This window comes from Symphalangus syndactylus, chromosome 23 (assembly GCF_028878055.3).
Source record: "Symphalangus syndactylus isolate Jambi chromosome 23, NHGRI_mSymSyn1-v2.1_pri, whole genome shotgun sequence".
In the NCBI taxonomy this organism is placed as follows: Eukaryota; Metazoa; Chordata; class Mammalia; order Primates; family Hylobatidae; genus Symphalangus; species Symphalangus syndactylus.
This window is the reverse complement of record NC_072445.2, coordinates 13,430,293-13,457,212: the sequence shown is the minus strand read 5'-3', so window position 1 is coordinate 13,457,212 and position 26,920 is coordinate 13,430,293. Positions and strand designations below refer to the sequence as shown.

The 26,920-nt window shown below is 43.4% G+C and overlaps 1 protein-coding gene across 3 annotated transcripts in view; it reads left to right on the top strand.

Annotated features, from left to right (window-relative positions):
- Positions 1-26,920, top strand: part of KIF6 (kinesin family member 6) — a 381,205-nt gene that overhangs the window by 284,946 nt on the left and 69,339 nt on the right. For all 3 annotated transcript variants that reach the window (XM_063632298.1, XM_055263866.2, XM_055263865.2), the window contains exons 14-15: positions 4-112; positions 11,170-11,225. In XM_063632298.1, the coding sequence (XP_063488368.1) occupies positions 4-112; positions 11,170-11,225 (165 nt within the window). The remainder of the gene's footprint in view (positions 1-3; positions 113-11,169; positions 11,226-26,920) is intronic.

The window sequence follows — 26,920 nt, the reverse complement described above, 5'->3', positions numbered from 1 at the left end:
CAGGAATGAGAGAGGAAATGTCATTAGGATGCCAGGAGGCTTTTGAAATCTTCAAGAGGGACCACGCTGACAGCGTTACGATCGATGACAACAAACAGATTCTGAAACAGAGGTAAGGCTGTCTCAGAGAGCAGCTGGTCCTCCGAGGCTCAGCCAGGCCAGCCTAGAGGAGATTTGCTTACTCTGTCCTTCCTAATCTGCCCAACGTAACTATTACAAGAAAGGCATAATGTTTATTCAGTTTCACATTTAATTATGTCCAGCCTGGTACAATTCTCCTTCATGTGTGAGCCTCACCATCCCAGTACTACTGGGGTAAGCAACTTTAGGGCAGGGTCTGTTACTGACAGTATCGACATGATTTACAATTCTCACATTATACATTCATTCTCATCAGCCTGTACTCTGTCCATGTCTTACTGTTCCAAAGGAGGGGGAAAAAGGTCTATGGACAAAATTATATTCTTAGAACTGCAGGCACTCCAGCTGTTGTGGAGAGCAGTCCTGTCTTAGTCAAAGAAAATATGTGCACATCTTGTGACCCAGAAGCCTTTGGTGTCTTCTCCAGGCCAAAATCAGAGCAGGCAGGATTATCTGCTGACATGTTGTCAGATGGGGCTGTGCTCTGGACCCCTTCAAAAGAAGCTTACTTAGAGGTATATAATTTCTTTTAGCTAGTCTGTGAGGTATATGCATATCCTCAAACTGTAGCAAACAAACTCTATCAGATGTAGGGGTCTAGAGCTCAGAAGAAAGAGTGAACTCTCCTATGTCACATGGGACTCTGGATCCTAGCACACAGTAAGTTTTCAAGAACTACTTGTTGAATTAAAATGAGATCTGGGTTTGAGAATCATAGGACAACTCAGGAAGCCTAAGAAGTAGATGAGCTCTCAGGAGGACATGTGGCCATGCTGAGGCCTAAAGAGGGGAGCCATAAGGGAAAGGAGTTTGAAGGGAATGTAGAGAGAAAGGAGGCCTTGATGGAGACTGAGAAGAAGCAGAAAGAAGAGGGGGCAAACCAGGAGAAAATAATGTCCTGAGAGCCAAGTCAAGAGGAGAGCCGGCTCCGAGAAGAAACAGGCTGTCAGTAGTGTCAGATGCGACAGAGAAATAAGCAGGAGGGAACTGGGAAGTGCACAGAGATTTTGCAACTAGAAGGCCATTGGCTAGACTGCCGGGCATGGAGGAGCGAGTGGGAAGAAATGTCTTGCATTCAAAAAGTTGGTGATAGATGAAAAACATTTTTTTTTTTTTTGAGACGGAGTCTCGCTCTGTTGCCCAGCCTGGAGTGCAGTGGTGTGATCTTGGCTCACTGCAACCTCCACCTCCCAGGTTGAAGCAATTCTCCTGCCTCAGCCTCCCGAGTAGCTGAGACTACAGGCACCCACCACCACGCCTGGCTAATTCTTTGTATTTTTAGTAGAGATGGGGTTTCACCGTGTTAGCCAGGATGGTCTCGATCTGCTGACCTCATGATCCGCCCACCTTGGCCTCCCAAAGTGCTGGGATTACAGGCATGAGCCACTGTACCTGGCCAAAAAACATTTTTAAAAAGAACTAAGAGAGGTAGCTTAAGTAGAAGGGAAGTTGGTTTCAGGATGGGAAAGAATTGGCTAATATTATAGACCACAGAATAGGCCGATGGTAAGAGAGAGGTAGAGAAACAACAGGAAAAGCTGACACAGCGAGGCTCCTGGAAGACAGGAAGATAGGGAATAAAAGCTCAGTGGAGGTTAGCCCTGGAAGGGAGCAAGAATGGAAAAACAAATCAAGATGGGGCTGACATTGGCACATTGAGAAGAGGAGAGAGAAAATTAAAGATGACCTCAGTTTTCTCTGTGAAGAAGAAGTTGAGGTAGAATAGGAGACTTGAGGGTGATGATGAAGGTTTAATACAGCAGCCACAGGGAATGGGAAAGAAGGTAGACCCAGAAGAAGGAAAAAGAAAGGCAAACAGAAAAGCAAACCGCAATGAGGGTCGAAGGCCCAGCCTAGACTATCATCATGGCTTTTACACTTTACCAGAAGGCAGATCTCAGCTCATTCAGGAATCCAGTGAAGGGAGTGGGAGTATATGGCTCTGTCTATGGATGGCAGTCCAGCCCTTCCTAGTCAGAAGAACTACTTGCTTCCCACTGTGACCCAGCAATTCCTCTTCTGGGTATATTTCCCAAGAAGTTCTCATGCAGGTTTATAAGGGGACATACTCCAGGCTGCTGTGAGCAGCCTTGGCTATTCATGGCCAAGAAGAGTTGGAAACGTGCTGAGTATCCATCACTGGGGAAGTAGACAGGTAGAATAATGCTGATGCCCCATGAAGCAGGATGCAGCAGGTGGGAGTCATGGATTAGATGTATGCATACCAATTAACATAGATCTTAAAAGCATAGCACTGAGTAAGAGCACATCATTCAGATAAATTACAAATAGATCCACAGAAAGCAAAGAAAAACATGCAAACAAAAAGATATGCTTTAGCAAAAAGGTATACTTTATGAGTCCCTGGTATAGTTTATGAGTCCCAGATATACTTTAGCATACTTTACCCACAAGAATGGGAGCAGGGCATGGGGATAAAAAGGAATGAATGAGTAAATGAATAAAACAAGGGGTTGGGGAGAAAATAAAGTGAATCCAGTGAAGCTGAGGACTGTCTCCCTAGAAAGGGGGACATATGCACATCTGCACAAATTTTAGCCTGTAAATGCAAGGGTTTCACAAGCCTTCTAATGCTTATCCATGTTGTAAGCCATGAATTTTTAATATGGCTAGTTGGATGTGTTGGGGCAGGATACCTTGTCTGTCTGAAGATAAGCATGTCAAGCTAGCTGCCTCATCCAAAAGACTTCCAAAGAGCCTGCAGCCATGTCTATACGAGAGGCTTCTTAGCTTACACCAGGGACTCGTAACTGGCTTCATATTAAAACAACCCACAGAGCTTTTAAAAGCTACCAAAGCCTGGCCCTGACTCCCCAGATATTCTAATTAAATTAGGTGCAACCTGAGCATCTCTTTTTAAAAAGCAGATTCCAGTAGCAAGTAGATTTGAAAACCACTGGCTTAGACAGTGTCCAGAAACCATGAGATCCAGAATCTCTAAGGTAAGATCCCCCAAACACTACAGGTTAAAAAAAAAAAAAATTACCAAGTGATTCTTACACGTGCTCAAGTCAAAGAACCACTGACTTAGGGAGAACATAGCACTTCATCTTTCTTATTCTAAAGTTGGCATTGTTTCTGGTTCTGGTTTGTAACCTGAGTTTAGGTCTATTTTCAGCAGGGATTTGGGTCGGGGGTGAGTGGGATGAGGATGTTGTGGTCTTCCAAAGCCTTCTAATATAGAGCTCACTTAACTCTGTACAGTAGAGTTCTGACAACCCACGTGACAAATGTGCTTTTGAGTTTAAACATACCTAAGTTATGCAGGATGGGCTGGCAATACCGATGATCCCATCTTCCTTGTGGCCATAGTGCAAGGGAACTAATAAAACTCACACAAGCTTTCCTCTGAAAAGAGGTTTTCCCAGCAGTAAATCAGTCTTTTTAAATCAAATGAAAAGTCAGGAGACCAGCCCATATTTTTTGAAAAATTTCTGTATCTGTTTAATGTTCCTGTAATAGTAACCATTAAAGGACTATTTGGTATAGGGGATGTAACCCAGAACCTACCCCTTTCTTAGGATTGGAGCTCTTATTTGCATTGATGGAGAGTATTGAATTATTAGATATTACGTGTTCATAACTGCTTAAGGAAGGGGAATGAGAAAAATGTTCTTGTATGAAAACAAATAACGGCATAAGCAGGGTTTCGACAACAGACATCAAAGGAAGGCCTCACAGATGCTCATAGGGTCACTTCCATGCCACCCTCACTTTAGGAAATGCTCTTCCAGTAACCCAGGCCCCTTCCACACATTTGCTTCCATTCCCTCTAGTGACAGGAAGGCCTCATGTGGCCCAACTGTGGGAAGACGGGCAGTTCTGGGAATACAGACACAGACCGGAGGGGGTTGACTCAGGGTAAAATTCAGTGATGGCTTCCTGCCTCATCTCTAAGCATCAGCTTCCCAATAGACCTCAGCAACCAGGAGCCACCAGGCTGGACTCCCATTTCACCCCAAACTTCTCACATCAGACTAATTCTGTGGTCTGACCATGCTGGTGTTGGGACATTATGTTGGCAAAGTGCCACTAAATAGGGGCTGGAACTAATTGCCCCCACAAAAAAGCCTTGAATGAGTTCAGCCTCTCTACCCCGTAGCAAGTAGGTTCTAAGCACAAATGTAGGGATTATTGGTGACCCACAATCTCTTCTGACTCTCTCAGCCCTGCCCCAGAGTATAAGAATTGATTTAGAGTTACAGGAGGGGACAGTGAGTGGTTCCCCCATCCCCTTCATTCCATGTTACTTTTTTTGGAAGAGACAGAGTCTCACTCTGTCGCCCAGGCTGGAGTGCAGTGGTGTGATCATGGCTTACTGCAGCCTCAACCTCCCAGATTCAAGTGATCCTCCTGCCTCAGCCTCCCGAGTAGCTGGGACTACAGATTGCATGCCACCACGCCTGACTAATTTTACCTTTTGTAGAGATGAGGTCCCTCTATGTTGCCAAAGGTGGTCTCGAACTCCTGGGCTCAAATGATCCTCCCCCTTCCCTGGGCCTCCCAAAGTGCTGGGATTACAGCTGTAAGCCAATGCACTCAGCCCCATGTCCCTTAATAGAAAGGTTTTTCTTCCCCTTTTTCCTGCACCCTTTGCTGCGCTCACAGGGGATTTCTAGCATCTCTAAGCTCTGGTCCCCAGTCTGAGGAAGTTGTGCTGCCTGTATGTGACAAGAGAAATAAGATGTTGGCACATGAATAGGGTGTTCGCCCTTCGGTGAACTAGAGCATGTGAGTCAATTCTTAAGCAGGATTTTTCAGCAGAGAATGATTGCAATTCACAATCACAGTTTTCCAGGCACGACTCATCCCTATAGTATACAATAATATGAAGAGAGGCTGGAAACCCCATGCTTGGCAAATACCAGTGCCCAGGCACTGCAAGCTAACTTTCTTTTGTGGCAGATTTTTCATACAAACTGAATCCATCAGTCTCAGAGTCCCATTCAATAACAAAAGAAGAAATAAATGGGGAGATTAACTGCTATTGGAAATGAAGGTGTTGAAAATGTAAACTAAACAAAGCAAAGCACCCCTCCACTCAGTTGGATCCCTCTGACATAGAATCAAACAGCCATCTAAAACCAACAGGAAAACCGGACCGAGGGTGGAGAGAAATCGTGCGGCACCATCAGGAGGTAACTCCCATGGCGAGGAGGAGTTTCCTGGTTCCCATTAGACTTTCATTTTAACTCTTATGATTTTTCCTTTTTTTTATTTTTGTATTTACATCTTTTCTGCTGAACCAAAATGATAAACTCTGAGAGCAGAGATTAGATTAGAATGTTTTCAACCTCTCCACAATTTTAAAAGCAGTGCTGGCCACAGGAGAAAAAAAAAAGGTACTCAAAAACACTTTGTTAGTTTGTGAATGACAATTTGAAATTGACTTTGAGAAATCTTGGCAGCCAAGAAAATGGCTGGAGAAGACTTTACAGCTTCCGAGAAGTAGGAGGATGCAGCAGGCTTCTGGAGTGTCAGGAGAGGAGCTGATCAACTGGAGGCGGGAGAGGGAGGCCATAGCAGGAGAGATGAAACAGAAGAGGAATACTAGCATTTTTTAAAAAAGCATAAGGGGAACAAAGGGTGAATCTTCATCACAATAAAGTAGAGGCAGCCAGGGTACAAGGTATAAGTTTATGGAGGCAAAAATGGCAAAATATAGACCCAGTCTTCTGTCCTCTCTGACAGGGAAGGGTATTTGAGGTTCACTCTATGAAAAAGCAACATATTAAGTTAGTTGTTCTAGACAAGAAAAGTAGGAAAGATATGATAGGAACCCTTTGCCCTCAAACACATATTGGCCCGCCATTCTCAGGAAGCAATCTCAGCTGGCATGCCAGGGCATCTGGGTGCAGAGGCTCTTGGGGACTGAGTGGCTGATGGACACCAGCCCCTCTATTTGGCCCATGGGTAAAAGCAGCCACTGCCTATGATCCCTAGTGAATGGTGTGTGGGGCAGAGCCAGCTGCTTGCCCAGTCATGATGAGTATCTCCGCCTGACACACGCCACAGCAGGATGGGATTCTTTCTGGAACTGATCTTGGAAGTTAACGTCAGATTCTCCCTCAATTCCCCCATCCTTTATATTCCCGTTGAAGATGAGGAACTCAGCAACCATCTTGAGTGTCCTTGACCACTGCCTTGCAGAGATCCCTTCTAATCCTTCGGTTTGCTGAGACAAACTATTATCCGTGGTTACTGCTTCCAACACACATTCCCACCTCACAGTCCATCACATTCCCTACGGGGGGTTCCTACACTGCCAGGCCACGGTCATAATGAATTTATGACACACAAAACATATTTGCATGCATGCTCTTTCCACATCAACCCAGCCCTGACAGGCATCTCATTCTAATCCCAGAAATGAAGAGCCTGAGACCCAGTTGCTAGGAGGTGAGGTAGGCATTTGGTCCTACTCCGACTTCCAGTCCAGCGCTCTTCACTTGTGCACTTTGCCTTGGCACACACACTTGCTCACGTGCTTATCTTCTTTATTCTACAAATATTGATGGAATGCTTACTAGGTGCAAGCCCCTGTTCTAAGCCCCAGAGATAAGAGTGAATTAAGCAGATGTGATTGCTGTCCTCATGGAGCTTATCATATTGAAAGGGAAACAAACGAGTAAACAGGCAATTCACATATAGTATGCCATCTGCCTATGATGGCAGAAGTGCAGGGTGCTGGGGAGCAGCTGGGGGTGTCATGCATTGTAGTTCTGCACAGTCCTGGAGAGCTATCCAGAGGAGGAGACATCACTGTGGAAACTGAGGGGTTAGGCAGAAATTAGTCAGAGGAAAAGACAGGCTCCAAGTAAAGGGGACATCCCCAAGATGAGAGACAGTGTGACACTTGATGAAATTGAGATTCAGGCCTGCCTGGGAAGGTGGTGGGGGATGGAAGAGAAGAAGCTGGAGAAGTCAGCAGGAGCCAGAGCATGAAGAGTCTACTTCACCCTGTTAGGGAATTTGGACTTTCTCCCAAGGTCACTGGGGAGCACTTGAGGAGTTTTGAGCAGGGGAGTAACAGGACTAGGTTTGCAATAAGAAGAATCACTCAGGCTAAAATGTGGGGACTAGCCTGCGGACAGGCAGTGCAAATGCAGGGGAAGGAGCAAGCAGTGGTTGCAATAATCTGGGAGAGAGATGGCAGCGTTCTGCTCTCAGGCAGTTGGAGCTAAGTGGAATGCTCTGATAGATATTGAGGATGGAGAATGGCTGAGACTCCAGGGTTGAGGGAAGGTGCTAATGGAGAGAGGGGCAAAGGGTGGTGTGCAGGTTACTGACATGAGCCATCCGTAAGTGATGGTGCCGTGCGTTGAGACAGGAACAACAGGAAGAAGAGGGGAGGTGTTCAGGGCAGGCGATTAGTTCTTTTTGGGTACAGTTGATTTTAGTTATCTTCAAGGTATCAAACAGGCTGTTGGATACCTGAGTCAGGAACTAAAGCAAGGCTGAGGTGGAGATTTGAGAGATGACAGTTGAGATAGCCAAGGAGATGCTGGCATAAAGGGAATGCCTATAGGGAGTAGGGAAAATGAGGAGTGGGCCTAGGACAAAATCCTGTGGATTATCGACATTCAAGGAACAGGCTGCAGAACACATCAGCAAAGGAGACTGAGAAAGAGGTGCCAGAGAGAGGGGGAAAAAGACAGAAGAGTCGGGGCGCTTGGAAGCCAATGACAGAGCATTTCCCCAGGGTCTGCAAGTACCTGCCTGGCACACAGTGGGAGCCATAGATGAGGCGGGCTGGGTGTTACGGGACGCCAGGCTAGTAGAACACCAGAGCATTGCATTCCTTCTCCCTTCCAAGCCCAGCCCCTGCCCCTGCACAGGATTTTGTGTGCAGGTGACACGGCAGCCTGCCTGCATCCACACTGGAACTGCACCCAGCTACCTTACACTCCCCAAAGCCAGCCACACAACTAACGACGCCCTAATAGGAATGCTTTGGCACCAATAGAAAGAAACCCTCAGGCGCTCATCAGTGGTCCTGGCTGAGTTACACAACCTCCCTGTCCCTCCTCAAGGTGCAGCCTCATCAGCATAGCAGTGAGCAGCACCTTAGGATATTGTACAAGGGTGCAATGTACCCTTGGCCAGAAGTTGGCTCCCTGAGCCATCTTATGGATGAGGATGTGCCTTTTAGAAAATCAGGAGGCAGGAAATGCCCCCTGGTGAGGTTTAGGTGAGCAGAATTCAGATGGAGGGGCAGGAGGAAAGGGAGCAAGTGAGGAGGGAGAGAGACTGGAGCTGGCTGGAGAGGCGTGGAGATGCAGGTGGGCCAGAAAGAACGTGGCAGCACTGATGGGGTCACCCTCTTTCTCGCATCTTTCCTAACCGAATTCTTAGCCTTCTCATCTCTCCCATCTCCTTTGACACTTGCTCTTTCCCTCTCCACACTCAGGGTTGGGCCTTTCAGAGTTGGTCTTGACAACCAGGGATCAGGAACACATGTGGGTGGGGTGGCCTGGAGTGGTGACAACTTCCAGAGTGACGGGAATATGGTCTCATGAAGACTGCACAGCCCTCAGACCACACCTCTCTAGTGGGAAAGCCCTTTTTAGCTCAGGACTGGGCTGCAACAGAGAGACAGGAACAGCTCGTGGCTTTCCCCACAGTTTCTGCCAGCTCTGGAGCAGGGCGGCTCTTTGGAGAGAGTTGACCACAGCACTCAGCGGCTCCCACTGCCAGGCCCCCCAGACACATCTGGGCACCGCCAAGGCTGGGGGACTCCATCCCAGGCCTGTCAGGGCTTCTCTGGGCAGCACTGCAGTGGAAAGTCCCTCTTCTGCTTATGTTATCTTCCTTTTCTGTCTGTACTCTGGTTTCCTCCAGCATTGATGTGAATTTCAGTGTGAATTTCAGCAGTTTTGCACCCTTGCTCTTGTATTTTCCTTATTCCAAAGAGTCTGAAGCTTCCAGAAGCCTATGGAACAGGAAATGGGAGGAGTCACTCGTTGAGCAACAGTGTGACTGTCAGATCCTATAAATCCTAGGTACTGGGGATGGACAGAGTAGTGATGAAATGGTCGTAGGCCCTCCCTTGGCAGAATGGAGAGTTGAAGATGGTCCTCATCTTCCCAATGGCCTGCAGCAAATGTCGCCTTATGCCTGCCCAGCAGCAGAGGCCGTATGAGCCCATACAGCCCAGCACAGTGACCTGTGCATCATATAAATGTCTGAATTGCATCAAGTGGAACTGTACTTCTCCCTGGAAGGTGACAGGCCATCGCTGAGGAGAGGACATACATAATCTACGATGAGCCTGAACAGCCTTAATAAGGGAGCCAGGGGCGGAGTCCCAAGAAGCTAACATTGAGAAAAAGTTTAGTCCCCTTCCCTGGAAACCTCCTGTCCACAGTCCCTAGCCAAGCAGACAGATTTGGAAAATAGCAATGACATAATTCACACTTCTTTTCCATCCAACACAGAGCAGTCGTGGCACTCTGGCCTTTGCTTATGTTGCTCTCCTGCCTGGAATGCCCTCCTCTGCTCACTTCCTCCAACACAATCCCAGGCAACTAAAGTGTTCAAGGATGAAACAATAGGATATCTGGGATTTGCCGGGATATTAGAGACAGGGAAGTGAGAAGAGAAGAGTGGGGAGGAGGAGGGGAAACAGTTGAAATAAAACTGGACAATTAATAAAATGTGATACTGAGTATGTTAGGGTTCATTCTACTATTCTGTGTATATTTGGAAATTTTCATAATAAAACATTTTCTAAAAACTCCTGTGGATCCACAAAACCCAGGTCACTCCCACCTTGTACGTGAAGCTTTCCTGACAGCTCCCCACTCACTCATGGACAGGCCACTCCCTAGTCAAACTCTAATGGCATGACTAGCACCCGCCAAGGCACAGTCATTTAATTCAGCCATGTATTAGGTGCTTGCTTTCATAGGCTTTCAATTGTCTCTTTAACTTCATGGCAGAAAGGAGAGGAGGGAAAGCAACTAACATTTCATGAGGGCCCACTGTGTGTAGGGACTGAACTACATGTTCTCACATAGGCTATGTCCTGTCTGCTTCTCTAGCAGAAAGTTGGCCCATCGTGGGTGTCTCATAAACATAGGCCAGAAACATAAAAGAATCACTCACTAAACATTAGCACAACAACCTGGTAGACTAGCATGAAGCCATCAAAGGCATGCATCTCATAATATAGGGAAGGACTTATGTTATAATGCTAAGTGAAAAAAAAAAATCAGGGCACAAAATCATATCTGTAGTATGATCCCAACCCTATAAAAACTGGCTCTATAAAAGATGGGGTGGATACGTGTATCAAATGTGCTTATTTCTGGGTAGAGGAGTACTTGAGAATTTTTTTTCTTGTTTTTATATTTTCAAAATCTGGCTTAGTAATGGTATATAACAGGAATCAGCAAACTTCCTCTATAAAGGGCCAGGTAGAAAATATTTTCAGCGCTGTAGGCCACGCAGTCTCTGTCACATCTAGTCGACTCTGTCTTGTAGCGTGAAAGCAGCCACAGACAATGCGTCAGTGAATAGGGGTGGCGGTGTTCCAGGGCAACTTTATTTACAGAAACAGGCAGCAGGCTGGATTTGTCTCATAACCAGCCATAGTTTTACAACCTCTGATATATTATTTTATAATCAGAAAAAAGTTATGTAAGTATATATTCTTTGGTTATAAGATCTTGGTATCATAATCAATAGAACACAGCACAGAAACCTTACAGCCAGGCTTTATTCTGATATCTTTGCATCATGAAATAATATAAATTAAAAGTCACAAATGAGAGACTATGAGAATACAAATTCTGTGCTGGATAGAGTAAAAATTAACAATACCTATAATTAATACCAATTTTCTCTCTATTTTTAAGCCTAATATATTTTACTTATTTAGATTTTTCTTTTGTGTCTTTCAATGAAGTTTCATCATATTTTAGTGACCTCTAAGAAATCTGTTATTTTTAAAACATCTTGTAGGATGAACAGAAAAACTGCAATTTTCATTTTTTTCCCCTCCAGATTTTCTGAAGCCAAGGCCCTGGGAGAAAGTATAAATGAAGCAAGAAGTAAAATTGGTAAGCAGATGATATTCTGTGAGCCTCTTTCAGAAACCATTTTCCTGGTGAAAATCAGGTCATGATGTGCCTCCAAACGGCCATGAAGCCCAGTTTCAGGACAGCCCCTGCCAAGGAAGCTACTTTGAGAGCCTTCCCTAGGAAGTATGTGATCCCTCCCACCACCCAGCAGGAAAAGCACTTTCTTTTGTCTAGAACTTGAACTTTTCATCCTCAGGCAGACCTGAGCTCCAGCATCCCAATCAGAGAGTTGTGCTTTTCCCTGGTGTTTCTCAGCAGTAGCTCAGCTAATCATAACTTCACGGTTACAGTGAGACGTCATTTGGTATTTCACGTATGGTGAAACACTCTTACACCTCCCAAAGCTTCTACTTAGCATATTTGGCACAGGTACAATATTTTAGCATCATTCAGTAAGCCAGTAGGAGGATAAGAAGCAAAAACAAGCCGTCGTGCCTTCCCAGGGTGGAGGCTGCCACGGAGGGCTCCCCCTTAGGTGAGTACCCCTGCAAAGGTGAAGTTAAGGCAAGAGGCAACTCAGTAAAATGTGCCTCAAATTCTCTTTTTTTTTTTTTTTGAGACAGAGTCTCACTCTGTTGCCCAGGCTGGAGTGCAGTGGCGCGATCTCAGCTCACTGCAACCTCCACCTCCCAGGTTCAAGTGATTCTCCTGCCTCAGCTTCCCATGTAACTGGGACTATAGGTGCATGCCATCACACCTAGCTAATTTTTGTGATTTTAGCAGAGATGGGGTTTCACCACGTTGGCTAGGCTGGTCTCGAACTCCTGACCTCAAGTGATGCACCCACCTCGGCCTCCCAAAGTGCTGGGATTACAGGTGGTGAGCCATCACACCCAGCCTCAAATCCTTTTAAAAGTAAGAGGACAATGTTTTTTTCATCCCAAACTAAAAGATACCACAGAGACCCATCTCCCAGGCCCAGGGCGGCTTCACAGAGGCGATCCCTGTGCCTCACCTCTGTGCTGGAGAAGGCAGCAGTTACCGGCTCACAGCTGGCCCGCTGGGTCTCTCTTACTACCCCCTTTTCTCTGCCTACAAGTGAGGACAGGACAGAAGCCACTGTGAGTGCCCCCTTTAATTTTTCTAACAGAATATAAAAATCACGATAGCCTCAGTTTGTCTTGGTCGGTAAACAGGAGCCCCACAGTCCCCTCTGTGGCCTGAGACAGAAGGGGCTGAGGCAGCCAGACCCAGAGCCACACCCAACAGCCACACTCAGAATCCTTGTGTCTCAGGGGTTCTTGACCTAAGGTCCAGGATCTTGATAGAAGAGAAATGCCCCTGTATTTTTACTAACCTCTAACTGAAATTTAGTACCACTTCAATGATGAACCCAGTGGAAGTCAGGCTTTCATGTCACATCACAGAGGGGCAGACGTTGTAAAATATCTTTTGTGCTATCAGTACAAAATTACAGTGGTTATTAGACTCACCATTAGATCTTTTTATTTAATACATTTATATAAAAGTACATAGATATTTCTGTATCACAAAAGGTTTTACAATTTTGATAACTATTTCAATATAATTGGTTTATCTTAAAAGCCTGGGTATTTTACTTTATGCACCAAATTATTATCCTGAGAAGGGGTCCATAAGGTCATCAGACTGCCAGAAGATCGCAGGTACAAAAAAAGATTTCAAACTCCTTTCTTGACCTGGATTCCTGAACATCCTAAAACTGCATGAGAAAAACTGGGAGTTAGGAATGTTTGTATTTTTCTGAAGATAATGTCCATCCATAGCTTATCTGATTCTCAGAGGGTCCAGTCACCCACACCAATAAGGAAATTGATTCTAGGCTGATCTCCTTCAGGTGGGAAGGCAGACACTCTGCTGGGGGGCAGCCCAGTCCCAGACAGCAGGCAATGATAGTCTACTTGGCTTGAAGGGGAGAAGGAGGGGAAAGAGGAAGCTGACTTTAGTGGAGCCAGGGCCAATTCGTCAGCGTCCTCTTACCTCAAGGGACCCAGTGGTCTGTTTTCATCCTTGGAGGGATAAGAGAGAAGACCTTTTATAAACTGCTTCTCCCTAAGAAATAATATAAAGTTTTGCTCTTAGAAAATATCTTACTCTGTAAACCAAAATAAAACCATTCCAACATTAATGAAATAGACTAATGATGGAAGGCGCCAACTGACTATACTAATATACTTAGTTTTTCACTCTAAGTACAATGGAAATAACTACAAATTCCCCATCACTGTGGTGCAATCATGTATGTTGGTGGAGCAAGTTTGCCACATTCTGAAGATTAGGCAGGTTGGGGGCTGCCTTAAAAGCTGCACAGGTGTTTCCTGCCCAAGAGCCAAGGGCCGACCAACTGAGGGCTGTCATTGATCTGCCCAGAGAAGGTGTCTGCTTATCATTCATGCTCAAAGGGCCCAGATGTGTTAGGAGAAGATCTGGACAAGTTAACTTTTGTTTTATCCAGAAAATAACAAGCATAGCTCACACCAACATTGAGATTCAAGCTTCCATTGCTGCCAAGAACATAGTTAATTCAGTGATGCCTATAAAGCCAATGCCGGTCTTCATTTCACTTTATGCAAATACCGAAGCAAGACCCATCTCCTGGCCACCCATCTTTCAAATTGTGCTCTAATCCAAGGGGCCCAAGTGAGTGGGTCATTGAGACTCAGCCGCGTTACTGAATACCCCTCACAGTGCTTGACCTCAGGGAGTAGGCTGCCATCACGACATCTCAGACACCAGGTTAGGACTAAGGAGGAGGAAGGTGGAACTTGTACACACATTTAAAATTTCCACGGCAACCTTGAAGGACACAAGTTTCTGGAAATTTAGGATATGAGTGAGTGCATTTTTCTTAGGGAGAAATGAAATCAAATGGAATTTGCAGTCCCCAAGGAGTCCTTCAGTGAATCTAGGAGGCAGGAGGCAGGAGCATGACATGAATTTGCCCTGTCTGCACGGGATGGTGACTCAGCTCTGCTCCCAAACTGGGCTACATCCTGCCTCTGGACCCCGAGGCAAGATTGAGATGCCGAGGGGCACACATGTAATTGGCCTGCAGAGAAGAAACAAAAGCTGTATTTGTGAACTGCAAACCAGTCAGCCCACATGTTTAAAGTTCAGGTTGCCACTGTCTCCTCGGGTAGTTTGTTTTTCTCTGACATTGTGATCCACAGCTGCCTCTTGAGCTGCCTTCCTTCTCAAAACTTCCTAAAGGCTATCAATTTAGTAGTGACTGTATAATATCTAATTTGTATATGGCATCATCAGTCAGTCTGAACTTCCATATAATGTCCTTTTCTTAAAAGAAGCCAACCCAACTAGGTAGATAAACTCTTGCCACAAACTCCTTTTTGTCTTTCTCTAGACGCCATTTACATCAATTCTGATGTTGAAATAAGTTGAAATAAGAAATGGGAGGAGTAACCAATTTAAAATCTCCCTGAAAAATAATAAGAGTCTGTGTTTCTGTCGGAGAGCCATTTTTATTATATCTACCTGTTCCATATACAAGGTGATTAGGCTGCTTTTCTTCACATGGGCTGGGGTTTTGCACACGTTCATTTACACCCTGCTTCCATCTGTCACGTCTCTAAAAATGCCACTGAGCCCAAACTGGGAAAAGAAGTAGACTGCTTTAGAGGCAGTGGCATAAGCCAGGCATGGTTTTGCTTACTAGAATCCAGGCATTAGTTTTTTTACATCACTGTTCTACCACTGGCAGCATTGTCTTTGGCAACAGAGGACAATGAATGGCTGTTCACTGGCTTAAGGCCCACTCCAGACTAGTCCTGAAACGGCTGCCTTGCAGGCAGGTAAAAGAGCTTGACTGACACCTCTTGGCACCTCTTCATCCCTCCACAGACCCCTCCAGGCCTAAATGAAAACTCACATCACAGGAGCCTGCACAGTAGGTTTTCACTAGTGAGGCACTCGGCAATCAATTCAAAAATCACGGGGAATGTAATAAAAGAAGCTGTTAGTGAGAGGCAAAGGAAAAGAAAAACAAACACTAGAAAAGCTAGCAAAACATTCTGGAAGTTTTCTTCCCCCTACTCCAAATTCAAAGAACCCCCCAACCCACCATTTGACCAATGCCCTTTTAAAAAATGTTTCTCTTGTACATTTGGGATTTGGGAAAATCATTTCTCAGATCCGGGTCTCTGTCAGCAGAATAAACCAGACTGTTTTTGCTATTTGTCAGTTCTGTGCATGTTCTGTACTTAAGCGTCATTGGAGGTTTACTTTTGGACCTACCTCCTGCGTGTCTGCTTCTTGTAACTTATCCTGGAGTAACGGAAAGACAACATCCAGGCTGTTTTGCTAGATTATGATGACCCCGATCAAGTATATCCTTTTGTTACTATTTGTTGCCAGCTCCAAATTACAAGGACAACACCAGCAGTAACAGCAGCCTTCAGCATTTATTGAGCACTTACTGCAGGCTGGGCTGAGAACTTGACCTATGTTACCTCATTTAATCCTCATAGGGAGGAGACACACCTGTAAGGTGGGTTTTACCATATATGTCACAGATTCTAAGAGACACAGTTTTTACACTCTTAACACCTGTGTTGTCGGGATGCATTTAACCGTCCCATTTGGCCTTTTTTTTTTTTTTTTTTTTTTTACATTTTAAAAATCTCTGTATTGGCAATTGGTCTTCTAGTTGACATTGTCTTAGATTCCATGAAATATGGTATTTTCACTGGTTTTTAGGGTTTTTTTTTTTTTTTTTTTTTTTTGAGACGGAGTTTCACTCTGTCGTCCAAGCTGGAGTGCAATAGCGTAATCTCGGCTCACTGCAACTTCCACCTCCCGGGTTCAAGCAATTCTCCTGCCTCAGCCTCCCGAGTAGCTGGGATTACAGGCGCCCACCACCATGCCTGGCTAATTTTTTGTATTTTTAGTAGAGACGGGGTTTCACCATCTTGGCCAGGCTGATCTTGAACTCCTGACCTTGTGATCCACCTGCTTCGGCCTCCCAAAGCGTTGGGATTACAGGCATGAGCCACCGCACCCGGCCAAATTTTTTTTTTTTTTAAATGAGTTGCAGTGAAATGGCCTTTGTAAATGGCCAAACTAGAATTTCTGTCCAACTCCAGAACTTTTTAATACTATATATGATCTCCATAAATTCACATTTACCTGATTTTGACACTGTCTTCTGAGTTTAAGTTTCTCTCAGTTGTTATTCAATTTCCCTGATTCTTTGGCCTTTATCCTACATGATATGCCCAACAAAAGGCTCAAACTAGACCCTAGCTCAGGAGCTTTGAGCATAGCCCACGAAAATTAAAAGGCTCTTTGTAGGTGATTAATGACAGGTCAACTTTGGCACTTTGGGGCCCAGTTGTGGGAGTGAGTGGGGCTGAAGTCCAGCCTGCCCTTGCTCTCCATCCCATGTGCGCCACTCAGCGTTGCATCTGCCCACCTTTTTCTAGTTTGCACAAAGGTCCCCCATGGGCTTGCAGCAGCCGTGGTAGGATTCAGTGTCCCACATGTGTTTCAACTATCATTTTCGGTGGTTTGGAGAATAGAGGTGAAGGGTTGTATTTTCAGGCTGTATACAACTCCAACTGAGTGAGTTTACTGATGCTTCAAAAAATACAAGAGAATTCAAAGCATAAACGTAGATGTGGTTTAGTAGGAATAGGTGTAATGAAATATTTATGCTTATGTACCAAAACCAGCACAAATAAGGACTCAACAAAGCCTGATTAAGGGCAGGCAGAGGAGTCATCGGGGACCAGAAAATAAAAATGTATTACCATAAAGTAAAAAAAAAATTATATTCTCAAAAGTAAGAAATATAAAAGCCAAGATGTCATCCCTTCCCTCAACCCAGCATTTCCATGTCAACATTATACTGCATTTCCCCAGTAATTCCAGATACCTACAAGAATAGAAAGGGTTCAGAGAAAAGCAGGTAAAGAGAAGATTTAAAAGTTACAAAGTAATTTTTAATTTATTAAATGATTCACCACATTTATTTTCAATAACAAGCTCTGCTAGTGTACTAGAGTATTTAGTCTGATTTTTAAAATTACATTTATCAAAAACTTCAATTAATTTTTTGTACCCAATTTGCATTGGTTACAATGTTTGACCGTAAGAATAGAAGGAAATGTGTTGTCTCAGGTAACTGGAGAATCTAAGGAGTACAACTAGCTTCAAATGCATCTCTCTCTTCTCTCTTCTCCTCTCCCTCCGTGTCTCAGTTCTGCCTGACTACGTTGTCTGACAGCGTCTCCCCAGTTCGTGGCAAAATGCCCCTGGAAACTCCAAGTTTACATGGTCTTTAGAATTCGTAACTTCGTTGAAAGGGACCTTACCCAACAACACTGGCAAAAGTCACTGGAGGGACGAATGATTGACCTGGCTTAAGTCATGTACCCATCTCTGAACCAATCCCTACAGCCAGGGGAATAAAATGCTCTGATTGACTAGGCCTAGATCGTGTCCCCACTCCTCAGGCAGGTGCTTAGCCCATCTGCACCATATAAACTGAACAAAATTTTTAAAGAATAGAGCAGGTATCTTTCTCCAAAGGAAGAAATGCTAAGCACACAAAAATTATGTTTACTACAGACCTTACAGAAATTTATCTATGGCCTGAAATAAGGGACATCTGTAAAGCAATGGGAGGTAGTTCTTATGAGAAAAGACAACAGTTAGACTTCTTTATCCTGAAAAAAAGAAAGCTGTGAATGGGGAGCTTAAAGATTGGATTTAAGTATAGGTGCTATAATGGAACAAATACAAAATGGCACACTGAAAAATCAGGGATTATAGGAAAATTAAGACTGGGGGAGACTGCTCAGAACCCATGCTGCTTTAACTGTAACAAAACCAATTACAAACCTATTAAAAATAATGATATAAATGGCATGCTAAATTCCTAATACATAAGGAAACACAATCTATTATTAAAATATCAGATTTTTTTTTCTAAAATAAGGTTATCATGATAGAAGAGGATTTAAGGAAGGGTTGAGGCTGCTGAGAGATGGAGACATGAGCATCATGTGCAGAGATGGGGGACAGCAGCACGATAAGCCCCCCCTAAGAGACAGCACCCAGCCATGCTGGACCACGAAAAGGAACGTGGAGGCAAGGGGGCTGCAGTTCAGTCCTGCATTTCTCCACAGCTTCCTGGGCTCGGCTGTGCCAGCTTACTTTGTATTCAGTTGCTTTTAGTTGGTGGTGCAAAACTTTAACATACGAGGAGAAAATCCTATGTGAACAAATAAGACTATGTATTACACTGACATCAGTTCCCTGTTAACCAATTGCATATGAGATAATTCCTGTTAAAGAAACATGGTTTTAAGAGAACCAACTGTATATTACTTGATGATATACAGAAGGACTGATAAATTATAATTCAGCTTTAAAGAGACTCAAAAAAGGAAGAAATAATTTGCAATTGTATTGAAAATTTATTTGATCATGTGAAAGAACATTTTGACAAGAAGGTAATTAAATGATAGAGATCATGGGACTCTTGAAAAGCAAGGCACAAAAGCATCTTTCTGAGATGACTCGGGTATCTAGAGATGAAAAGAGCAAAGATGACTTATTAAGGTCTCTCTGTAACAGTTCAGGTGTCACTGAAATTGCAGAATATTCCAAGACATGAAGTTATCTGAGTAACAACCCATAACCAGTATGACTGATATCTTCATGAAATTTAATGTTTTGCTGTCATAGTTTGGAGATCAAACAAAAAAAAATGATTTGAAGCAAGTTGGAGGGCTGTAGTGTACATTCACTAGCAAGATTGAACACTAATAATTATCATATATAGAGAAGGGAGCAATGATTTGGTTGGAATGCCACCAAAAAAAGATGGATGGCTACCTTCCAAGAGTCCTGACAGAGTAGTCTTACGTTAGTGAGTGAACCAAGGTCCAAGACCTGGCTAGGAGAACAGAGGAAGGCTGACCCATGCCAGTCCAATGGACTGCAAATCAGAGAGGCAACTTATTTATTTACCATGGTGGATGTTCTTTTATAGGCAGGAACTCTTAAACCACCTCTATCCATGGCACATCCTCCCAGGAAACAAGCTAGATTAGTTGTTGAAAGGCCGATAAGTGAGCCTCTCCAAGCACGAAGGGAATCAAAACAAAGAGAAGTAAAGAGTTTGGAGAGATAGGTTCCCATGCTCACAATTAAGCCTCACAAGGCTTCCATTGCTCACAGCAGTGAACATTCCTGCAGCAGTGATAGGCCTTGGTCCAGTCCCTGCCTTCTCTGGACAGTGCTCACTCACCATTGCCAACCTGACTCATCTGTTCTCCAGGCTGACCAGCCTCCTTCTGCACACAATACCTGTTTCGCCAGACACAGTAAAGCACCATTTGTGAGGCTTCTTCTTACTAAACCATAATTTTATCCCACTCCTACCTCTCCAGGATGAACCGCAAGTCACTTTGCATAGGATTTGGGGTCACAGAAACAATCACTTCTAGTTTGGCTCTTTTGATTTTGGAAACATAAACCTGATGAGCTAGCTCAGGGTTAGGATACATGTGTGGTGATGACAAGAATCCCATTAAGATACGATTATAAGATCTGAGGCCCCTCCAAGCTGTAATAGGAGCTGGAACCAGGACCTGGAGAGCCAAGAGGACCCAGGGTGGCCTTAGAGCCTAGCGCTGTGCCTCCAGGCCTCCCTCAGTGCCTCTCGCTCCCTCCGTGCCTGTCGCTCCCTCCGTGCCTGTCGCTCCCTCCGTGCCTGTCGCTCCCTCCGTGCCTGTCGCTCCCTCCGTGCCTGTCGCTCCCTCCGTGCCTGTCGCTCCCTCCGTGCCTGTCTGCTCTTGTAACCGGCTGGCCCTGCTGACCACAGTCCCGCTTCCTCATGGCTTTGGTCTTCCCTGGTCCCAGCTGTACCTGAAAATATCCTTTAATATTCAGTCCCCAAGGCTACTGAGCTAATTATCTGCTTATTTCTTAGCTCAAAGGTATGAGAAAGAGAATTTGACTGGACCAATTTGTGTTTTCTAGGTCTTTAGGACAGTGGCTGCTAGCAGGCTTAAGCATGTGCTGCTTTGGGGTCAGGAACCCACCTCTGGTCCAGGAAACTATGACCAAGGAGGAAAAGAGGTCTTGTATGTCAGAAAGTGGCCACCTAGGCAGCAAAGGGGAGGAAGCTCTCTCTTTTAAAAAGGGTGTAGGTAGGACAGGTGCAATGACTGATATCACATATGCTCTTGGTTTTATCTCAGGGAGAGCTGTGTGAAGATTTTTTGCTAGTTCAGCTCTTATTAGGTGACGTCAATTCCTTAATTTCCAGGTTCTCAAAGAAGCAACTCACTATTTCCCCCTTTGTTTTACCAGTAATAATAGTGACTAGTAAGATACATTATAATTTACAGTACATTATTATTTTTCATACAGTCAAATCCATTGATCTTTTCTTTTATGAGTTCTTCCATTGCTTTCATACTTAGAAACAGTCAATGTAATAATAATAATGGTAGGTTGTTCATTGTCAGGGATCTGTTTAATACCTTCCTAAATTTACTTATAGGGTTTTTTTATATTGTTCAATTTTTCACACTCAACTCATTTAGGATTTATTGTAGAATATGGTATGTAAGCTGAGGCTCTAAGCTGAATCTTTTTCAAATAACCAATTTTCTCAACACCTATTTCATTTTAATGAAATGCCTTAAAATGAAATTTCTTTCCCTTATAGGAGAGTCATTTCAGATTTTCAGAAGGCAGCTGATGCATTCTAAATCTCATCGTAGCAGTAATGTACATTCTTGACATGATAATTTTCATTCAAGTATTTCAAAAATAACTTTGCTAGCAGATATTATTATCTATATATATCAGAATAACCCTGCAGAAAAGTGGCAGCTTTATATAAACCAGGAAGCTCCTGGATGCAGAGCCACAGGGTCATATCGGTAAGCGTGTGGTCCCTCCAGGCTGAGGCCCTCTCAGCACTCTCTAAAGGGAAGAAGATGCTCTTTAAATACACCAGCAGGAACTGTGCTCCACTGACTGATTTGCCCAGGGCAGATAGTTGGTAATTTGTTGTTTCACTTCTAAGAAGGAAAAGTGTGTTTTATTGTCTTGTATTGATTAGAAGGATGAGCATTTATAGCTGGGACAGAGGTGGGGAAGAGGGTTTTGTCAGTGATGCTGAACGCGGAATACCTGCAAATAGCAGAAGGTTTGCTGTGTCTCTTGTCAACTACTCTGGAAACTCTGCTGAGTCCCTCTGTTGAAATCCACTGAGAGCCTCCAAAAGCAGAATACACAAGGGTGGGAATAGCCCTCCTCGCAGCCGCCATTCCACTCAGCGTGGAGATGGCCTCAGTTTGGTGCTGGCTTCATGTGGTAACACGATCTTGTGGACCAGACAGGCTCTCTAACACATAGTCTGCACCCGAACTTATTGAAGTCAGCCTAAAAGTATGCATGTGCAGCCCTACAGCAAGCTGTTTGTTAAAGCACAGACCTTCAGAGGAGATAATGAAACACCACGCAGACACTTGTCCATCCTCAGGAACTCAGCACTCCCCTTCTGGCAGGTAGATGACTGCCACTCGGCAACATTGAAAAAGCAGGGATGTTCCCGAGCACATCTAGGCTATGTCACTGATCAGGCGTCTCATGAACAAAAGCCCAGCCCAGGCAGTTTTGGTGGCGAAACTAGTAACAGCAGGACCCTGGCAGCTACCTGAACAAGGCCAAAAGGGTGGCCAGGGACAGGACAACTAGGAGTGCCATGGGGACTTCCCAAAGTCAGGTGTCAATGCCTAGACAGAGATAGGATTGCCTGAAAAGACTGGCGGCAAACAGAGAAGCCCATTGCCAGTAACTGTGTATCTAAGCACAGACTGTAGGCCAGCAAGAGTCAAAAGAAGTAGAGTCCCCATCATCATAATAATAGCTAACTTTGATAGAGGCACTATTATTACTATAATACCCCTACTACAGATGAAGAAACTGAAACTTATGAATATTGCTCAATAATACACAGCCAGTAAGGGATGGAGCTGACAATAAAGGAAAGAGGCAGAGAGATTAATGGGAAGAGGACTAAGTTAGTCAAGGGAGGACAGGCCTTCCTTCCTAGGTTCTCTCCCTTAATCTGGAGTTCAGAGAGTCATAGACTCATTGGGGTGGTGGGTTTTGTCTCTTTTTAACTGCATAAGTGATTTATGGATACATTTTGCCATAGTTCGAACAATACATTAATATACATAGCAAAATGTAAGCAGCCCACACATTTCCTGTCACCTACTACCAATCATGCCCCTGCCCCAGAGGAGAGTAGCCACTTTCAACAATTTGATGTATCTCCTTCCATCCTCTTCTGTGCATTTGGAGAGAAAGAGAGAGAGAGAGAGGCACCTATGTACAAAGATATCTTGTTTTGTTGCATAAATAGGACCGTAAAGTATCATTCTGCCCCCTTGCTTTTCTCATTTAACATACTGTTAAATGAGAAACTCACCATTTTTCATGGTGAAATAAACTATGTAACTACTATTAACTACTTCCTTGTAACAGACATTTCACCATTTTTTCCAGTTTTCCTCTATTACAAACAGTGCATGCATTTTTGTGTACAAATGTGAAAGTTTCTTTGGGATAGATGAGTAGAGGTAGAATTAGGGGGAGTAACAGTATATGTGTATTTTTAACTTTCATGACTACTCCCCAGTTGCCTTCCCAAAGAGCTTCATTAGTTTATATTCCTCCCAGTGTGTGACAGTACTCATTTCCCTGCATCCTTACTTGTACATGGTCATATCAGCCATTTCAGTTTTTGCCATTTGGAGAGCAAAATTTGGTATTTCATTATTGTTTTCATTTGCATTTCCCTAAGAGCTGGTGAAATCGAATGCTTTTTCATGTATCTCATATTCTCTGCCCATTGGTTAGTCGAATTTCTCTTTCTGATTTGTAGGAGCTCTTTGTGTCCTCTGGGATATTAGGCCTTTGTCTATAGAATATGTAGCAGATGTTTTCTTCCAGTCTGTCACTTGTTTTAATTTTCTTTTAAGATTTTTGGAAGAACCCTAGGACAGATGCTTTTTTCTGTTTTTCAAGTTGCTTTAAATTGGGAGGTACTGGCTCTCCCTCACTATAGCACTGGCCCAAGGAAGATATGCAAAGTAACCTTGGTCACACTGCACTGATTGTCACTAAAAACATGTCCAGATCAAAACTAGAGATGGTGATTTCAGATCATTTGTTTCAGAACCACTAACCACTACATGCATAAATGACTCCTGTATACAGATGGTTAAACCTTGCACCAGACCAGAAGTCTGATGATTTTACTGCTGAAAATGTATGTTTCGTAATGAGGTAAAGACTGATTTTATTAATTTAATCCTTATTGAAGACATTACTAATGATGCATGAATATTTTTAAAATTTAGTTGTTTTGCAAAACAGCATATTAACACATCTTGAGATGATGCTGAAGTCTAGAAAACATCCTGATAAATAACTAGAATGTAGCAGTACCTAGCAACTCATTAGCAAACACTAGGATCCTTGGGTACTCCTTTTTGTTGGAAGACAAAAGCAAATAATTAAGGAATGACTACGGAAATGGATAATGTACCAAATAAACTCAATAGGCAAAAAGACATCAAGGGGCATCTTAATAGGCAAGGGACATCAAAGACATAAAGTTTATAAAGTGCCTGCATCAGTAATCTAAAGCAAAGCCAGGTCTATTTTTTTTTTTTTTTCCTTTTTTTTTTTTTATTATACTTTAGGGTTTTAGGGTACATGTGCACAATGTGCAGGTTTGTTACATATGTATCCATGTGCCATGTTGATTTCCTGCACCCATTAACTCGTCATTTAGCATTAGGTGTAATCTCCTAATGCTGTCCCTCCCCCCTCCCCCCACCCCACAACAGTCCCCGGAGCGTGATGTTCCCCTTCCTGTGTCCATGAGTTCTCATTGTTCAATTCCCACCTATGAGTGAGAACATGCGGTGTTTGGTTTTTTGTCCTTGCGATAGTTTACTGAGAATGATGTTTTCCAGTTTCATCCATGTCCCTACAAAGGACACGAACTCATCATTTTTTATGGCTGCATAGTATTCCATGGTGTATATGTGCCACATTTTCTTAATCCAGTCTATCGTTGTTGGACATTTGGGTTGGTTCCAACTCTTTGCTATTGTGAATAGTGCCGCAATAAACATACGTGTGCATGTGTCTTTATAGCAGCATGATTTATAGTCCTTTGGGTATATACCCAGTAATGGGATGGCTGGGTCAAATGGTATTTCTAGTTCGAGATCCCTGAGGAATCGCCACACTGACTTCCACAATGGTTGAACTAGTTTACAGTCCCACCAACAGTGTAAAAGTGTTTCTATTTCTCCACATCCTCTCCAGCACCTGTTGTTTCCTGATTTTTTAATGATGGCCATTCTAACTGGTGTGAGATGGTATCTCACTGTGGTTTTGATTTGCATTTCTCTGATGGCCAGTGATGAGGAGCATTTCTTCATGTGTTTTTTGGCTGCATAAATGTCTTCTTTTGAGAAGTGTCTGTTCATGTCCTCTGCCCACTTTTTGATGGGGTTGTTTGTTTTTTTCTTGTAAATTTGTTTGAGTTCATTGTAGATTCTGGATATTAGCCCTTTGTCAGATGAGTAGGTTGCAAAAATTTTCTCCCATTGTGTAGGTTGCCTGTTCACTCTGATGATAGTTTCTTTTGCTATGCAGAAGCTCTTTAGTTTAATGAGATCCCATTTGTCGATTTTGGCTTTTGTTGCCATTGCTTTTGGTGTTTTAGACATGAAGTCCTTGCCCATGCCTATGTCCTGAATGGTATTGCCTAGGTTTTCTTGTAGGATTTTAATGGTTTTAGGTCTAACATATAAGTCTTTAATCCATCTTGAATTAATTTTTGTATAAGGTGTAAGGAAGGGATCCAGTTGCAGCTTTCTACATATGGCTAGCCAGTTTTCCCAGCACCATTTATTAAATAGGGAATCCTTTCCCCATTTCTTGTTTTTGTCAGGTTTGTCAAAGATCAGATAGTTGTAGCTATGCGGCATCATTTCTGAGGGCTCTGTTCTGTTCCATTGATCTATGTCTCTGTTGTGGTACCAGTACCATGCTGTTTTGGTTACTGTAGCCTTGTAGTATAGTTTAAAGTCAGGTAGCGTGATGCCTCCAGCTTTGTTCTTTTGGCTTAGGATTGACTTGGCGATGCGGGCTCTTTTTTGGTTCCATATGAACTTTAAAGTAGTTTTTTCCAATTCTGTGAAGAAAGTCATTGGTAGCTTGATGGGGATGGCATTGAATCTATAAATTAGCTTGGGCAGTATGGCCATTTTCACGATATTGATTCTTCCAACCCATGAGCATGGAATGTTCTTCCATTTGTTTGTATCCTCTTTTATTTCATTGAGCAGTGGTTTGTAGTTCTCCTTGAAGAGGTCCTTCACATCCCTTGTAAGTTGGATTCCTAGGTATTTTATTCTCTTTGAAGCAATTGTGAATGGGAGTTCACTCATGATTTGGCTCTCTGTTTGTCTGTTATTGGTGTACAAGAATGCTTGTGATTTTTGTACATTAATTTTGTATCCTGAGACTTTGCTGAAGTTGCTAATCAGCTTAAGGAGATTTTGGGCTGAGACAATGGGGTTTTCTAGATATACAATCATGTCATCTGCAAACAGGGACAATTTGACTTCCTCTTTTCCTAATTGAATACCCTTTATTTCCTTCTCCTGCCTGATTGCTCTGGCCAGAACTTCCAGCACTATGTTGAATAGTAGCGGTGAGAGAGGGCATCCCTGTCTTGTGCCAGTTTTCAGAGGGAATGCTTCCAGTTTTTGCCCATTCAGTATGATATTGGCTGTGGGTTTGTTGTAGATAGCTCTTATTATTTTGAGATACGTCCCATCAATACCTAATTTATTGAGAGTTTTTAGCATGAAGGGTTGTTGAATTTTGTCAAAGGCCTTTTCTGCATCTATTGAGATAATCATGTGGTTTTTGTCTTTGGTTCTGTTTATATGCTGGATTACATTTATTGATTTGCGTATGTTGAAGCAGCCTTGCATCCCAGGGATGAAGCCCACTTGATCATGGTGGATAAGCTTTTTGATATGCTGCTGGATTCGGTTTGCCAGTATTTTATTGAGGATTTTTGCATCAATGTTCATCAAGGATATTGGTCTGAAATTCTCTTTTTTGGTTATGTCTCTGCCAGGTTTGGGTATCAGGACGATGCTGGCTTCGTAAAATGTGTTAGGGAGGATTCCCTCTTTTTCTATTGATTGGAATCGTTTCAGAAGGAATGGTACCAGTTCCTCCTTGTACCTCTGGTAGAATTCAGCTGTGAATCCATCAGGTCCTGGACTCTTTTTGGTTGGTAAGCTATTGATTATTGCCACAATTTCAGAACCTGTTATTGGTCTATTCAGAGATTCAACTTCTTCCTGGTTTAGTCTTGGGAGGGTGTATTTGTCGAGGAATTTATCCATTTCTTCTAGATTTTCTAGTTTATTTGCATAGAGGTGTTTGTAGTATTCTCTGATGGTAGATTGTATTTCTGTGGGATCGGTGGTGATATCCCCTTTTTCGTTTTTTATTGCATCTATTTGATTCTTCTCTCTTTTCTTCTTTATTAGTCTTGCTAGCGGTCCATCAATTTTGTTGATCTTTTCAAAAAACCAGCTCCTGGA